The sequence below is a fragment of the Mastacembelus armatus genome, chromosome 11 (genome assembly GCF_900324485.2).
Source record: "Mastacembelus armatus chromosome 11, fMasArm1.2, whole genome shotgun sequence".
Classification (NCBI taxonomy): Eukaryota; Metazoa; Chordata; class Actinopteri; order Synbranchiformes; family Mastacembelidae; genus Mastacembelus; species Mastacembelus armatus.
This window is the reverse complement of record NC_046643.1, coordinates 19,966,010-19,981,542: the sequence shown is the minus strand read 5'-3', so window position 1 is coordinate 19,981,542 and position 15,533 is coordinate 19,966,010. Positions and strand designations below refer to the sequence as shown.

General features: G+C 44.6%; 1 protein-coding gene across 2 annotated transcripts; it reads right to left on the bottom strand.

Annotated features, from left to right (window-relative positions):
- Window positions 1–6,689: 6,689 nt before the first annotated feature.
- On the bottom strand, window positions 6,690–15,452 carry LOC113126866 (voltage-dependent calcium channel gamma-6 subunit-like). 2 transcript variants are annotated; one of them, XM_026301068.1, is made up of 7 exons: window positions 15,315–15,452; window positions 12,280–12,995; window positions 11,740–11,850; window positions 11,400–11,508; window positions 9,847–9,921; window positions 8,434–8,571; window positions 6,690–8,352 (listed from the first exon to the last, which is right to left on the bottom strand). In XM_026301068.1, the coding sequence occupies exons 2-7, from the start codon at window positions 12,478–12,480 to the stop codon at window positions 8,135–8,137; spliced, it is 852 nt and encodes a 283-aa protein (XP_026156853.1). In that variant the 5' UTR covers window positions 12,481–12,995; window positions 15,315–15,452; the 3' UTR covers window positions 6,690–8,134. The 2 variants fall into 2 exon arrangements, with proteins under 2 accessions (XP_026156853.1, XP_026156855.1); XM_026301070.1 differs by lacking the exon at window positions 15,315–15,452 and adding an exon at window positions 14,861–15,104.
- Window positions 15,453–15,533: the final 81 nt, after the last annotated feature.

The following is a 15,533-nucleotide window of genomic DNA, read 5'->3' as shown; positions in this document are numbered from 1 at the left end:
AAATATGAAAGATTTAGCATCATCTAGTGGTGAGATCACAGAATGCAACCGTCTGAGCCCCCCTCACACCCCACAGCACCCATTTCAGGCCTGAAGAAGGGTACAGTGACCAGTACCAGTACCCAGACCAGTGTCTAGAGCTGGTTTGTCCTTTCTGGGCTACTGTAGACACATGGCAGGAAAACATGGCTCATTCTAAGATTAAGAAAAAGCATCAGTTGGTATTTTTCAGTGATTACACACTATTGCAACAAGACAACATGTTTATGAATATTAAATTCCCTTTCTGCAAATAGATCACACTAAATATGACACATTGAACCTTTGACAGATAAAACCCAGGAAGCTTTGATGTGAGGATTTGTAAGTCGTGATGTTCAGGTTAAACCTGAGCTGAATCTGAGCAAACCAAGACTTTCAAACCTCTCGAATAATAAAATAAAAAGTGGCTAGATGGTGTTAACGTTTGTGTTTTAAAAAGCACAGGGAGCCTCAGACATCCAGACAAATACCAAGCTGCTCAGTGACAAGTTGCTGCCAGTACAAGGTCAACGGTAGCTACTTAACCTCTGGTCCGCGGAGAGTGACCTCGGCCATATATAACCCACTGACACACTTATTTCTCGTTGTGCGTCAAAGGTAATTACAGTGACAGATGGGCATTCTCCACAGTCCTACAGTAAAGAACAGCCACAGACGTTAGACTTCAGCCTGAACGCCTCCGTCACTTCACTACCAGTTGTCACAGTTTGGCTCGACACCTCCAGCACGTGTCCGTCTGAACAAAGGAGTTCATCTGGTGTTAAAGTCCTAAAGTCCTCCTACAGTGTGAGAAATATTTGCTGAATTCTGACCAAACAAAAGACAAATCGCTTTTACTTTTTCAAGTTTAACATTTAATTTATTTATTGGTCTCTGTTGGTTGGTTATTTGGGTTAGGGTTAGACAGATACACTATAGAATTTATCAGTTAGCACTGGTGGAGGTGCCTGTAAAGATGGACGTTTAGCACTTCCTGTGATGTCTGAGCTGACTTCAGGACCTCTATGACTGTTTATTCGATACTGGACCTTACGAGGCGGCATCTGTTGGGTGTTCCTGCAAAGGGCTGCAGCCACAGGCGACGGGGTGGGGGTCAATTCAGTTTACACTCAGGGGAGGGCGGAGGTTACATTAGGACTTAGATCAAAAGCTAAAAGCTAAAAATCATGTGTTACTCCAATGTGAAATCAATTATCAAACCAAGTGCAAACCAACACAAATGGAATCACTGAAGTGTTTTTGTGTCTCAGATACTGGAAGGAGAAAACCTCCTGAATAAGATTTTAAACTCAAACCCTGATTATTGGACTAATGTGACGAGCTCTAAAGTTCATGCCGGAATCAGATTCATGTGAATTTAACCCGACCCTGGACGATGACAAGTCGGAGGAGGAGGGAAAGAGGAAAGAGAGCTACAGCCAGCTTTTGTTCCCTTCCCTCCATCTCTGTTTTAGCTATAACTATATACTGTTTGACAAACTAGAATAATAAATGTATTATTGCGTATGCTATCAATCCATTCTCTATAACAGGAGCACATAATATCTGTAAATGGTAATCTATGGGTTGTTTTTCATTCAGAGTGATTGATTATCATCTCTAGGTTGCGATTGTAACTCCTTGAATATTACTATCATGTTGCTGGTGTTTCTATGATCGTAATGGTTATTGCAGGGTATTTATACATTTTCAAACTTTTTTCCCCTTTTACTTTTCTAGATTCCTTTCACACACTTGTTCATTTTTGTTCCTCTTGCTTCCGTACACTAGAGTCGGTGGTGTCACGTGGAAAGCATGTGCACAGTGTGAGAGGGTGATCACGTGTAAATCCATCTTCACATTCGTCGCATCTTCATTGTCTTATCACGTTTGCTTGTGCGGGGACATGCCGACTGGACGTGCGTGCTGTTTTTCAGCGTAACACACACTCGGCTGTTACTGTTACTGCTTTTCTGTATTTATGTGATTTATCTTCTTTCTTTATTTTATGCTCCATGTTACTGTGATCTTTGCTGTTTTATATGGACTTATTTCTGTCTGTTTGTAGTTTTCATTTCAGATGTGTGGATCACAGACCTGGTATTTCAGAATATTTCTTCCATCATCATTTTGTCTTCATCCCATTGCAGGTAATCTCTTGTTTTTTGTTTTCTAAACATTACCAGCGTAGCCTAATAATAAGTGTTTTTTAATGTTCTGACTATAGTGTATACCTGTAGATGATAGACTTTATATTAATCTTATTTATTTTCGTGGTGGTCTGTATAGATATTCTTAATGTTCTATAGTTTGGGAGTTCTTACACCTGTATCTTTGGGCTATAACGGCTTCAGGCCTGCCTGTGAAATAAGGTCAGTAGCCTCAGTGCTGGGATCGTGAGCCACGTGTGGTCTGTGTTGGTGTTGTCAGTGGTTTTTCCATGGTAAACAGTAAGTACAACACGATACAGTTCATCGTCACGCTTCTCCGAACGTGAGGATCGTTACTAACTGGACACGTGAACAGGACAGAGCAGACGATCTGTCCCTTCGTTTTAAAGCTACTGTCACCAGCTCTGCGTCCCAACACTCAGACTACTGACAAACCTGGAACTGGGAAAAATGGAAAACTGGGATATTACCACTCAGCAGACTAACACATGCAAAAGGACAATAAGAAGAAAGGGAAGCAATACAATACACTGATCCTCACTGGAAAAGACAAAAAATATAATACATATATACATGAGTATATATATATATATATATATATAATGTGTATGTATGTATATATATAAATCTATAGATATATTCAATAAAGTTCTATATGAAAAGTGGTTGTGTCTTGTGCTTCTTGAGTACAAATAGAAACCACCTCATTCCCCAGTTTTGTATTAGCCCAAATGACATGTAGACCAGCGTCAGTCACCAATATCTTATATCATTTTTCAGAAATATAAGAGTTTGGATTGTTTTCTCTCTTCAGACTGAAGCTTCCCATCAACAGTACCAGGCCTGTTCATGCACAGCTTTTGTTTGCAGTGGTTATTGGTTTTTGTGTGGTGCTGCAGGTGTGTGTGTGTGTGTGTGTGTGTGTGTGTGTGCTGTACAACACCAGTAAGTAATTTGCAAATGATTCATCGGACCGAGGGACAGCAGCCTGCCGGGACTGACCAGGGGAGTTGAAAACTGGTGAAACTTCTTGATTTAATGCAAATTTGGATGAATTTTGTTTGGAGACAAACAACTCGCGGTGATCTGTCATCAATTTGTGCAAAGTGGTTGTGAAGCCGTGTGACAATGAGGAGGTGGTGCTCTGTGATTGGGTGGGATGTGCACAGATGTGCGTCAACACCTCAGGACAAGCTGCTGTCTCTCCCTTCTTGAACACATCCAGTCCTCGGTGTCTGTCCCACGCTGCAGTGTGTCAGTGCTGCTGTCATTTCCATAGACACATCAGAACAGTACTGTAGAAGAGAGTCATTTGATGAGTCTGACCTAAAAAAAGGAACCGGTACAGACCAAGACAGGCAGTAATTAAGACAGCGCGGTTCCTTAATAATGCCGAGACGTCTCTGGAGAACTCGGAGAGGAACTGTCGGCCCAGGGGAAATGTGACAGTTTTTAATCCCGCTGACAATAGATGTGCTGGCAGAGCACGCTGGAGACAGATGTGTTCGGTTGAAGCGGCGAGGACAGTGATGTGGTGTCAGGGCTTTAATTAGCTGGCCTCCGTGTCTGGAATCCTCCCGATGCCGCGCTGCTGTCTTCGTGTCCTGTGCTGCGGGGACAGGCAGGGCGTTTCTGCAACAGCAGCTTCAGCAACAGAAAAGTGTTTGAAGTTGTTTCTGTGATTCAGGATTTCACTTAGTTTGGTAGAATTGTCCTGTTTACATTTGTCCCGGTTCTGTCCGTATGTGCTGTTTGTTAGTGGCTCATTTAGTTGTTGGTGTGTGTCCACCTGGTGTCTTGTTATCTCACTCAGCACTGAACATTTCTGATCAGGTTGTTTTGCTTTTTCTCAGTTTTTGCATAAATAAGAACCCACTTTCTGGAAATCAGCACCCTGTTTTAGAACGTTTACCACGTCCACGTAGGAAACTCTGTATCTTCAGAGACATTTAGAACCTTTAGTGAGTTTATCTCAGATGTGTTGATCATCAGCTGTGGTTTCTGAGATATTAGACCAGGATTAATGTTGGGAAATGTAGTCAGTGTTGAGTTCAGCAGTTTGGATACAAACCTTTTTTTTTTGCCTCATTTAATGCACCAGGCACCATTAGTTGCATGAATTTGTACTGGTGTGACGTGATCTCAGTGCAGAAACCATAAACACTAAGAATGATCTATTTGGTGTGTGCACCGTGTGAGCTAGTTCTTTATGGATTAACAGATTGTGGCGTTCTCATAATGCTCGACACAGAATGGATTTGTGGATATGTTGGGGAAAAGAAAACATAACTGCCTATTCCCCCTGACTACAGGTGTAGTTGGGCAGGCCAACGGCCCCATGTCTACTCCAGGGTTCTCCCAGGGTGCACCTGGCCCTCCTGTATTATTATGTCTGCGGCACAGTTGTCATACATACAGTAAGGAACGATAATAGCTGCCGCCTTGTGTCAGCTTGCATGAGTCGACAGGAGTCTGCCACCTGTGAAGACCTGTGCATTTTAATTTCCTCTCTTCACTCAGTCTAAACGCTCACTGTGTGGCTCTCTCTGCTTCCAGGGCTGTTCGCTGCGGAAAAGGACTCGCCTGCAGGCCCCGATAACAGCTCCGGGCTCGCTGACTGACGTCCACATGCCGGTGGGGAGGTATGTCAGTCAAGATTACGCTCTCATTTCCTCCTCTCCTCAAATCCTCCCTCGCTCCCGGAGAGAAAGATCCCGCAGGAAAAAACTGTCTTCAGCAGCACACACTGAACTTCACAGATGACGGGGCTCACGCTTGATGTTTGTGATGTCTGTCATGATACACACACACGCAGCCATGTCCGAAGGAGGACTCAAAAGGTCTCAGTGTGAGGTGGGTGGGAGTGGGTAAGGTGCTGTCATGTCATGCGGTTCATGTTGCAGTCGGACTGAGCTGAAGAGCGTTTTAGTTCTGCAAACGTCTAACAGAGGTGGAAATAATTAGAATCGGGCTTTGTATCAGTCAGTCCAGTGAAGGTCCACAGGGCCTCATCTGTGAGAGTGTTTTTCTCCATAAAGACGTCTGACATTCACCTACTGACCAGCGGATGAAACTGGATTCTGTCTTTTTTTTTTAAAAATATGTTTCTACATGCAGCACTGATGCTGTGCTGTGTTGGAGCTGGAGGCCTCTGTTTGAGCTGGACAGCTTACATGTCCATCAGGGTTTGTGTGTGTGTGTGTGTGTGTGTGTGTGTGTGTGTGTGTGTGTGTGTGTGTGTGTGTGTTTCCTGGTGTAACTGGAGAGAGGTTAGACGTGTCCAGCCAAACTCTCTTCACCGCTGCCTGCTGGCTTAACACATTATATTTGATCTCATTATCCAGGAACTCGTTGCAATCTCTGAATGTAATGAGGTGTTTCTCTTGGTGGCATCAGCCAGAGACAAAGTGGCTGCTGCAGTGATGGATTGTTTACTGAGACACTGCTGGGGAGGGTCCAGTGGCTCGTTTGTATGTCCGTCAGACAGCTCAGCACCAGGAGTGACAGGTGCTGTGAGTAAGTACGGACCAGTGGGGGCTGTAGCTCACTTTGCTGACTCCAAGAGAAAAGTTGCAGCTCAGGCTCGGTGCTCACTTCACTTTATGGCTTCTCATATTAATTTGAGGAGGGTGCTTTGATTCTCTGCGGGGCCCTAAGGTGGACTGGGTGACGTCAGGGCTGCGGTGCACAGCACGCACATGTATCTCAACAGGGGAATTTGAGAATGTGTTTGTATGCACAGCTTGTCTCCAGGTTCCTCTTCCTCCTGCCACGTCAGTCCTATTGGCCACGGTCTATATTTAATCAGGAGGTCGCAGCCAAACAGCGTGGGACATGCTTCAGAGACAGGAAGGAGGTCGACGTGGTGAGGACGGGAACTGAAGAAGGTAACGTTAGTGGAGTCGTAACTCAGTGGTGTTCAGTGAAATATGATGAATGTGATGATACTGTCACATGCCCGTGTTTTACCCCCCCCCGTGTGTCTTCACTGATAAAAGGTAAAGGGGCCATGCTGGTGGTCTGGCAGTCCAACTAATCACCGTATCATGTAACAGCACATAACATGCAGCCTCAACATCCTGAGTTCAAATTTAGCTGGAGACCTTTGTTGTACGTTCGTCTTATTTCCTCCTCCGCTTCCCTGTTTACTGACTTCCAACTGAGAAAGTCCAAAAGAATAATGCAGTGAAGTTTCTGCTCAGTTAGTTTTTTTTAAGCTGTTTCAATGCAAACAAATAACAGACTTAGTTTGAAAATTGTGACGGTGATTATTCAGTGGCAGCTCAGAGGTTTGTGGATGAATATCTCAAAGACCTGGAGTCACCAGCAGCGTATTTTCTGTGTAAGTGTAATTCCAGTGTACAGACGCCCAAGAAGGATAGAACAAATATGTGACACGTTAAGTCATTTCTATAATGAGGTGTAAAGTGGGTCGGCAGCGACTGGACGTGAGGGGAGTGCAGAGCAGCAGAGGAAGGGAAGCTGAGAGAGGACGACTTTAAATATTCATGTCATGTTTAATAATAAAATCAAGTCATTCATACGCAATCGATTCAGTTCAAAAAGAAGCTGCACCTTCCACTAACGTGAATCAGCCAGCGGAGGTAAAAACATGGCAGCGTCTCACGCCTGTAGCTCGTTCAACGCAGCGAAGCTTCTGCTCTACTATAAATCTTTGCTGTTGTCTAGTCGTACGTGCTTGTCTAACACTTCATCAATGGCAGCACCAACCTCACACTTCATTTAAGAGATAAAACACAGAGTTTATTCCTCTCATGATGTTATATCCACAAACAAATCACTGACACAGAGACGAGTTGCATTCACAGTTATGCTGATGAGCAGGCAGACGACACACACACAGTGAGATACATGTAAATGAGGCATCAGAATCATTTTTCATGTATATGGATAAACATGGATGGATCACTGAGCAGGCCTGGGGGGGGGGACGACCCTGTCCCAGAGAAGAGCAAAGGGACTGTTAATGTTTAAATTGGAAAAGTCCATCAAATGACTAAGACAGTACGATAATGAAACCACAAAACAAGAGGAAAAATAGACGAGTCAAAAGGAAAAGCAGGAAAAAATAGAGACGACTAAAGAGGATTAATGTCTGTCTCTAACTGAGGAACAACAGAACATCCAGCACAGACAGAGGACAGGCAGCTGTGCAGCAGGGAAGGCACTGACCTATTCACATTATTTAGGGTCTCAGATTAGAGACCAATAACCTTGAGTTCATTCAGTGTGTTACCTGAGCAGACAGGTGACTGTTTCAGACGTTAGTGTTGCTTTAATACATTTGTCCAAAATAATTCCAATCATTCTGGACTTTCCCAGAATGAACACACACAACAAACTGCAGCCACAAACGTCCATGAGCGGGTTTTTAAGCTAACGGTGTAAATTATCACCGTACTCTCTAAATAAGCCCAGAGCCAATATGTAAATATTGATCAGAACATGCGTCATCAATATGTTAGCATGCAGATTAGCTTTTCTAGCAGCTACAGTGTTTTTGTAGAGTATTTTGAATTTCATACCAAAGGAGTTGGATAGTTACTGATTGTTTAGAATAAAACCAAACCCAGCAGGATGATCAGTAAGACAATACAGGACTGTTTCCCAAACAGGTCTAAGCAGAACATGAGCATCTCTTCCAACCAGCTGGGGCCACGATGTCCACACAACAGACCTCAACAATGTTGTGTTACAGTTGGGCGTCATGAATAACAGATTATTCAAATTGACTTATGTACAATAGTGTGGGGGCTGTTAAACTACACCTTTAACAACAAATGTACCAGAATAAAGATAAGGAGTAATATTGATGTTAGGGATTTAGTTTTTAGGTTAGATGACACTGATAGTTGATGATTTAGATGTTGAGAAGTAATCTCTCTGCTCAGACGTCTCTGGGAAACACACAGTAAAGTTCACTAGCTGGTGTCCTTCTGGGAGAGACACCTCTGCCAGGGGCTGTAAGGCAGCGCCAGCAGCACGAAGAGGATCCCGCCCACGATGAGAACGGCCCCTGCACAGCCAATACACGACACCGACCAGGAGAGCTCGTGGTGAAGCGGGACCGTGTGGTCGCTGGCCAGGAAAGTCAGGACGGACTGGTGGAAAACCACGAGGGACAGGAGCACCAGGACACCTGTGGGAGGACGGCACAGGTGAACGGGGCACTGTGCACCTTTTCAAAGCTTCAGTGACTCCCTTTGCTGTTTCCACTGACCTGACAAGATGAAGCAGACCGATGCTGGTTTGAGGAAGAACAGGATTTCTTTGCTGAGAGACATGGTGATGCAGATGGCCCCCATCACCATCAGGAACAAGCTGAACAGAGCCAACATGGCCGCCGCTATGTTCAGGTCTGCACAGGTAAGGAAGACGGTGCCATTAGAGAGATCAGGATCATAAACAGCCAGCAGGGGTTTTGTTCTCAGCTGTCCTCTCCCTGGTATTTCCTCATTCTGCTTTCAATCACCTCCTCAGGCCCATCTTCTTTTCTGGACCTTTCCCCCTCCAGCCTCTAGATGTCCTCGGACTTTCCCTGCTCCCTGTCACCTGACTCTGCTCTCCCACCTGTTTCCTTTGACCCTGATTCTCTTTGTCTCTTGAGTGTCTCAGTTCCTTCGTTCACCTGTTTGACCCGTCTGTGTTTCTGTACCAGTGTTCGGTTCTACACCTGTATTTCCTGGGCCTGTGTTTTTACCGGATTATCTCTTCCTCATCCACCTTGGACTCTGGCTCCTCGTCTGGCTCTCCCTGCACATTTAGTAAGTCACTTTCTTTTGTTTGTTTGTCTGAATTTGGTTCCTGCTGTTTTTACCCTGAGACATGACGCCGACTGTCATTTTACACAGTTGGTGAAAAAGGCCTCTAGAACTCAAACAGTGTGGAGTCAAAGATTTGCAGCAGCTTTGAATAAGGCTCAGAAATTAGGCTCATGGGTTTCTTGTAAATTAAGGTGTTGCATCAAACACTTTGCAGAGGTGCCTTCAATTTTCCCAACACAAAGCTAATTCTGGTTATATATATATATATATATATATAGATGTATATAAGTCTATGGGAGGAAGAGACTGAGAGCTGCACACGAAGGTGAAGAGGCATCAGGGTTAAAAATATTTATGCTTTCAATGTAAAAATGTGCTTTGAGCGTGAGTGTGTTATTTTATACACTCATGAGTGGGTTTATTAAATCACTGCACTGAGACCTGCAGCATAACACTGATGTGGCATCGGCAAACAATGAGATTTGAATGTACGTCTGTCTTTCTTCATTCAGCGTATGGCACTGTGGGATCTCAAGGCATTATGGAGCTGCCAGGGAAATGAGAGGTTAGGCAGCAGCTCAGAGACACTTGAACGCAGCGTAGGCGGAATAGATTTCAAACATTCACACAGCAGACAATGGCCAACCTGAAAGAGCGTGGCGAGGAGGTGAAGAGAGACAGCTAGGACAGAAAAAGGCGAGGATGGCTTGTGGAAAAGATGTGCGAGAGAAGAAGTGGTGGGAGAGGTGACAGGCAGAGGACTTGAGAAGAGAAGAACATACGAAGGGGCAGAGGAAGCAGGGAGTGGGCGGATAAGGTGGGACCCAGCTGAGAGAGGCCAGGAGAGCCGTAAGAGGTGCATGACTCACTCTTTTGTGTTGTTTTCTGAAACATCACAGCATTTTCCCCCGTGGTGAAAAACTTGAAGTAGGTGCAGTTTGACTCTGCGAGAGGAAAAGATGATGAGAATCAGCTTCTGTTGATGTTTTTCACAGCAACAACAGTTTATCTCATGCTCTGTCCGAAATAAACAAATATCACAGCATCATATATCAGAGGATCATAGTTAGTGATGAGGAACAATGGTGCCCATTCAACATTATGACTGATGCAGGAATGTGCCTCATTAGCTTCTACTGATTTTTGAATATCACTGCGTTTTTTAATAATCCACTAAAGACCCTAATTCATCAGACTTCCCAGAATCCATGTGCCCGGGGTCAGATAATTAAGGAACTTCTCTATCTCCTCACTGTTGCAGTAAGTGAAGCTGCTGTTCTCTGAGCAGTTACTGCGTAAACACCTGGCACGTTTGTTCATTTCCAGTCAAGTTCCTGGTGTCCAGTTCAACCGTTCTTGCTCCGATTTGTCGTAGTAGCTGTCGACAGTCTTGATAAACGTCTTATTGAAATGCAAGGAGCGACGTCTCTCTCTCAGCCCTGAGTTTCAATTATTCTCCATCCAACATAATCAGCCGTGAACGTCAGTGACGAGCTGAAGGTGACAATCCAGTGCTTCCTGCACAATTAGTACTCTGCCATCCTGATGATGTGCTACACTAATTAGAGTTTGGCCGTCAAATAGGTTGTGACACTTCTGTCTGTTCCCACACACGTCGCTGTTAATTAGAGCGATCAAAGCCGCATCTCCTGAGTGTTCAGGCCTGGTTGTTTTTTTTTATCCCCCACAACAACATTCAGCAAACGCTGCTGCTCTCAAACCGCATCGACACATCGGGGGCTGCTGCAGCAATAATTAGACCCTGACTGACCACAGTGTTATATGTGTTACCACCATTATTATTATTATGAACATCCTGTGACTACACATGACGCCAAACTCCACCTGTTTTATGATTTGAGGTTATTTATAAGGCTTTGAACAGGAAGAGCAGAACTGTTTTTTATCTTGTGCAGTTTTTTGTTTTTGTGACGGCGAAGCAGCAGTTGAGTAAGTTTTTAAAAACATGTGCTACTAGTGTTTCCTGGTACACCTGGATAACAAGCTATAAAACTGGTATCTAGACAAACAGGCCACAAACAGGCGCTAATTACTCTACAGCACTAACCCTCCAAAATCCAGAGGATGTACTGTATCCTCTCACTTGACCCCGAGGCAGAAGTGTGGACTCAGACTATGTAACAGTGACTCAGGCAGTTAGTCAGCCAGCCCATTCAGCCAGCCAGGCATCAAACAATGAGCCAAGCAGTGTTTGTCTAGCCAGAAAGTCAGGTCGACCACTCATTCATCCTAATTCACTCCCTCACACAGAGCTGCCCAGCAAGCTCAACAGTTGGACCAGCTTCCAGTCGGCCAGCTGGTCTGTCAATCATCAGCTCAGACCGGCCTCCCTTACACAGACCGGCTATCATAAAAAGTTATCCAGCTGTCCACCAAACCAGTCAGTAAATTTCCGAGTCACCTCCGGGCAGCTCAGCGGGTCCACAGCTCTCTCTTTCTGGGTCGATGTCAGCCACCCACAGGGTCTTGGTGCAGCCCTTCCATAGACCGTAATGAGCTGTCAGACATGTCTGTGAATCAAAGATCAATGTGATCAGAGGCCGTACTCTCTTCACAGTATTATTACTGTCATATGTTCTGTCAAAAACCAGGAGGATCTGCTGGTCAGTTCAGGTTTTTATCCCAGTACTTTTTGATCTGTAGGTCTGATCTGAGACACTGTTTAGTGGTGAAAATATCAAGTGAAGTGAACTGTGAATATTTCAGCCTCTTTTTAACCAGCTATCATGAGCAGCTTTCACCTGGTTGTTATAGAAACTCTTTGGAGGCGAAAGCTCCACCCAGAACTCTGTCCCCACGCCGAGCACCGTCAGGACGACGCCCACGATGGCCACGAAGAAGGCCAGCTTGATCTGGTGTGAGAACACAAGAGGTTATCAGACACTGGGTGGAAAAACTCTTTAGCTGAGGTGTTTGACTTATTGCTGTGTGTCCAGTAGTTTGGGTTTACTGGTTCATGGTCGTCCTGTCTCAGCAGGGAAATGCTGCTGGGAGCTCTGTGAAGGTTCATGGCAGATATGACAGTTGTCGGTTTTATAGCTCAGTCTGCAGCAAATTCATATTAATATAGTTTCTGTGTGACCGTGCAAACATTGTGGAGCGTAACAATCGTACTTGATGCATTTTAGCATCATTGTCTGGGAGTTTCTTACCCACAAATTAAGGTTTGCTAAAGTAGAAACACAAAACCTGGTATGATCATCTACATTTTTGTCTATATGATCGGTTATTAGCTCCTAAGGATTGTGATAAAGCCTCAGACAGAATATGCAGCTATTCACCTTTCCTTCCTGAGCCTCACTCATGGTGTTCCCTGCCGACGTCACCCTGCGGCGCTTTTTGCCCCCAAACGTGCTGCGTCCGCTCATCAGGCTGGCCAGGCCGGTCGCACCCTGAGCGGCTCCCGGTGCTGCCGCTGCTCCCGCTACCACTGGGCCCACCGGGTGGCCCTCCTCATCGGTCACAAAAAAGGTGGACCACATGTTGAACAAAACAAAAAAAGTACACAGACAGAGCCGTGTGGAATTCAGTTCAGCAGAACAGACCTGCTTTGAGCTGAGGCCTCTGCAGGGTTGTAAAGTTTCAGCAGCAACGAGGAAGTTTGTTGTGAATTTGCAGGTTGTTCCCGAAAAGAAAAGGGGCCTGGACAGTGGTGAAATAAAACAGGTAGTGTAGGTGTATCTGACAGGAAGAGGTAGAAAGATTAAAGCTGTTAAAAATGTGTGGGAAATAAAAACTAACTGTGAGAAAATGAAACTTCAACCCAAAAAGTTTTTCTTAGAAACAGAAACTAAACATCCAGTGTCTCTAAAAACTTTAATGGGAAAACACAGGAATCAGCTTTCTCCTGACAAACAGCCTGGGAAAACATGGAGGCTTGGACGACGGATGTAGAACCGATAAATGAACCATCGTGAAAAATAATCTCAGAGGTGGGAAGAATGAAGAAGTGTCGACTCAACAGAGGTAGAGGTCAGGAGTGAATGATGGGAGGCTCCTAGAGAGGACAGAAGAAAGAGTTAAAAAGTGGTTTTACTAACTGGTTCTATCTTCAAAAGAGGTTCTGGCTTTGCACGTCACATTATATCAGTCAGAAAAGTTGAGAACAGCGGACAAAGACACTGCTAATGGAGAATCTGATTCACCAATGAGACTGAACTCCTTAAAGATGATGATACAGATGATACCACATAAAATAGTTTTACTATGAAAACACATCTAATAGATAAATGTTTTGGTCTTTAGCTGCTAAATGCTCAGTTTTCCATCTGACTTGATCTGTATATAGATGTGTATAGACGCTGCGAGTATATCTGTGGGTCTGGATAACAAAACTGAGGTCAAATAGGCTGAAAGACTTTGCAGAAGTGGATTCATTTCACATTTGATGTTTTATGTGAAGGAATTTGTAGTTGTAGTTGTTGCAGAAATGCACTGACACTTATATGAACAACCAGAGATCAACAGCTGACAACACTTCACACAGGTGTATCATTAGCCTGACGCCTCGTTAGCCAAAGGTTCTGCAGTCTGGACTTTAGACCTTGTTTTACAGCTGGAGTGAATATGCAGTTTTGCAGACTCCATCTCCAGACTCCATGAGTCTGAGTGGGTTCACATGAGGAGCTGTGGTTCCACTACACAAGAGAAAATGATCCAGAACACAGAACATAAGTTTGTGACAGAATAAACTAAAGCACTTTACTGCAGAGAATCATTACCTGTTGTGCCTTTTTCATTAGGACGGAGACAAAAATATAAAAGCACTTAGCAAAGTGAATCTCATTTTGAGATGTTATGTGACAGCAAACATGAAAACACAGTCAGCATTACTGAAATCACAACCTGCTGTCTATTCTGAGACACTTTGTGGTAGCTCAGCCGCACAAAACACTCGTCATGTTCAAGCCAAAGCCAATTATCTATTCCGAGACGCTCTGTGACGAGAAGTCACGCACTTCTGCTGCCGATTGAACTGAGTCGAAAGCCTTGGAGTCTGTCGGGTGAATAAAGCAGCTGTCCTGCCACATTCCAGCAGGATGTGGTGACAACAGATGTGACACACAGCCCTCGCTCTTGTTAGCAAAAATGAAACCCGTCCCCTGGGAGGACGCAGATCTTTACTTTCCCAGGCTGCATCTGTCGTATTAACAAGCTGCAGCTTTTCCACAATGCGTGAAATATACAGGACAGTCTGCACGTCCCGTTCACCTCACACCATGTTTATTGATCGTACCAGTGAATTCAAAGATTCAGACACCTCGTTAAGTTATTATCAGATGTAAACAGATGTGTCACAGCACAAATATGTTCAGCAGCAGCTGGTAAAGTAATGTAACGATCAGCTGTGTGAGCGGCCCAGCACGGCCTGTAGTTTCTGATGGATCCGTCATAAATCAAATTATTTTAACCTTCTTGATTCATCAAAATAAAATCAGATGTCAAGTTACTGCAAATACTGGATATGAGGAAGTTCTGCACCTGCAACCTTATTATTATAAGTAGGAGCATGAAAGACCAGGATGTGCATGCATCAAACCTGGAGCCGTTTTGTTATGTGACACTGAAAGTGGTTTTTTTTGACTGCTGTGCAAACTGCATTAACGTCAGTCACACACACTCCCTGCAGCAGCTCCTTAAAATATGATGTGAAATTGTCAAGAAAAAGGTCATTTTGCCTGATCATTTTAGATTTACATGAAACTCCTGCAAGTGAAAACCAACAGCAAAAAACCCACATTCACACCAGTTAACAAGAGCAACATAACTGGCTTTAAGTCTAAAGTTAGTGGACAAGAAAACCATCTGTTCTAAAGAGCCGGAGAACTTTTAAAACCAATAAATAAAGTCTGCCGTCCTTACTCATCGGACCTGGACACGGCTCTCCTTATAAGGCTTCCAATTGGACGCGCTGGAAAAGTAGCATCGAAGCACGAGGAAGAAAATCATTACGCTCACAAACCCCCTTAGCAAGTTCCCTCTCCAAAAATATCCTCCTACTGTCTGGACCCTTCACCGACGAGAAAGCTCCTGTGTTAGATCACACAAACGGCAAACTCGACTCCATAAACACAGTCCAGGCAACGTCTGAGGACCAGGCTGGTTCAGCTTTATCCCCCCCCCCACCACCACCACCACCACCACCACCAGCACCACCAGCACCAGCAGCCAACACCCAAAAAACTGCTTAGCAGCCAAACAACATCATGCTGACTTTAGACTCATTAGTTTTATTTTGTCGCTCTTCAACACGTGCTGCACAATGTTTGCCGCCACTTCACAAATATCACAACAACGATATTAACAAGTTGCTGACCTGCTTTTGTGTGTGTGGTTCTGCTCGGAGTGACGGAGCGCAAGGTGAGGAGAGGGAGCGAGAGAGGGAGAGGTGGACGGGTGAGGGTGGGGAAAGAGGAGTGGAGGTCACAGTGGGAGCTGGTGTTAGGACCAGTGGGGGGGCATGTGTGAGGAGGTGGAGACACACCAGCTACAATACTGTGTGTGTGTGTGTGTGTGTGTGTGCACTGTGACACTT

What these genes read in the sequence shown, in the direction of transcription:
- LOC113126866 (XM_026301068.1), bottom strand. Translation starts at nt 12,480, where the DNA reads ATGTGGTCCACCTTTTTTGTGACCGATGAGGAGGGCCACCCGGTGGGC. An exon ending in AGAGTTTCTATAACAACCAG is followed by an intron (nt 11,509 to 11,739) that starts GTGAAAGCTGCT and finishes TTTGATTCACAG; the next exon opens with ACATGTCTGACAGCTCATTA. An exon ending in ACCCGCTGAGCTGCCCGGAG is followed by an intron (nt 9,922 to 11,399) that starts GTGACTCGGAAA and finishes TTCCTCTCGCAG; the next exon opens with AGTCAAACTGCACCTACTTC.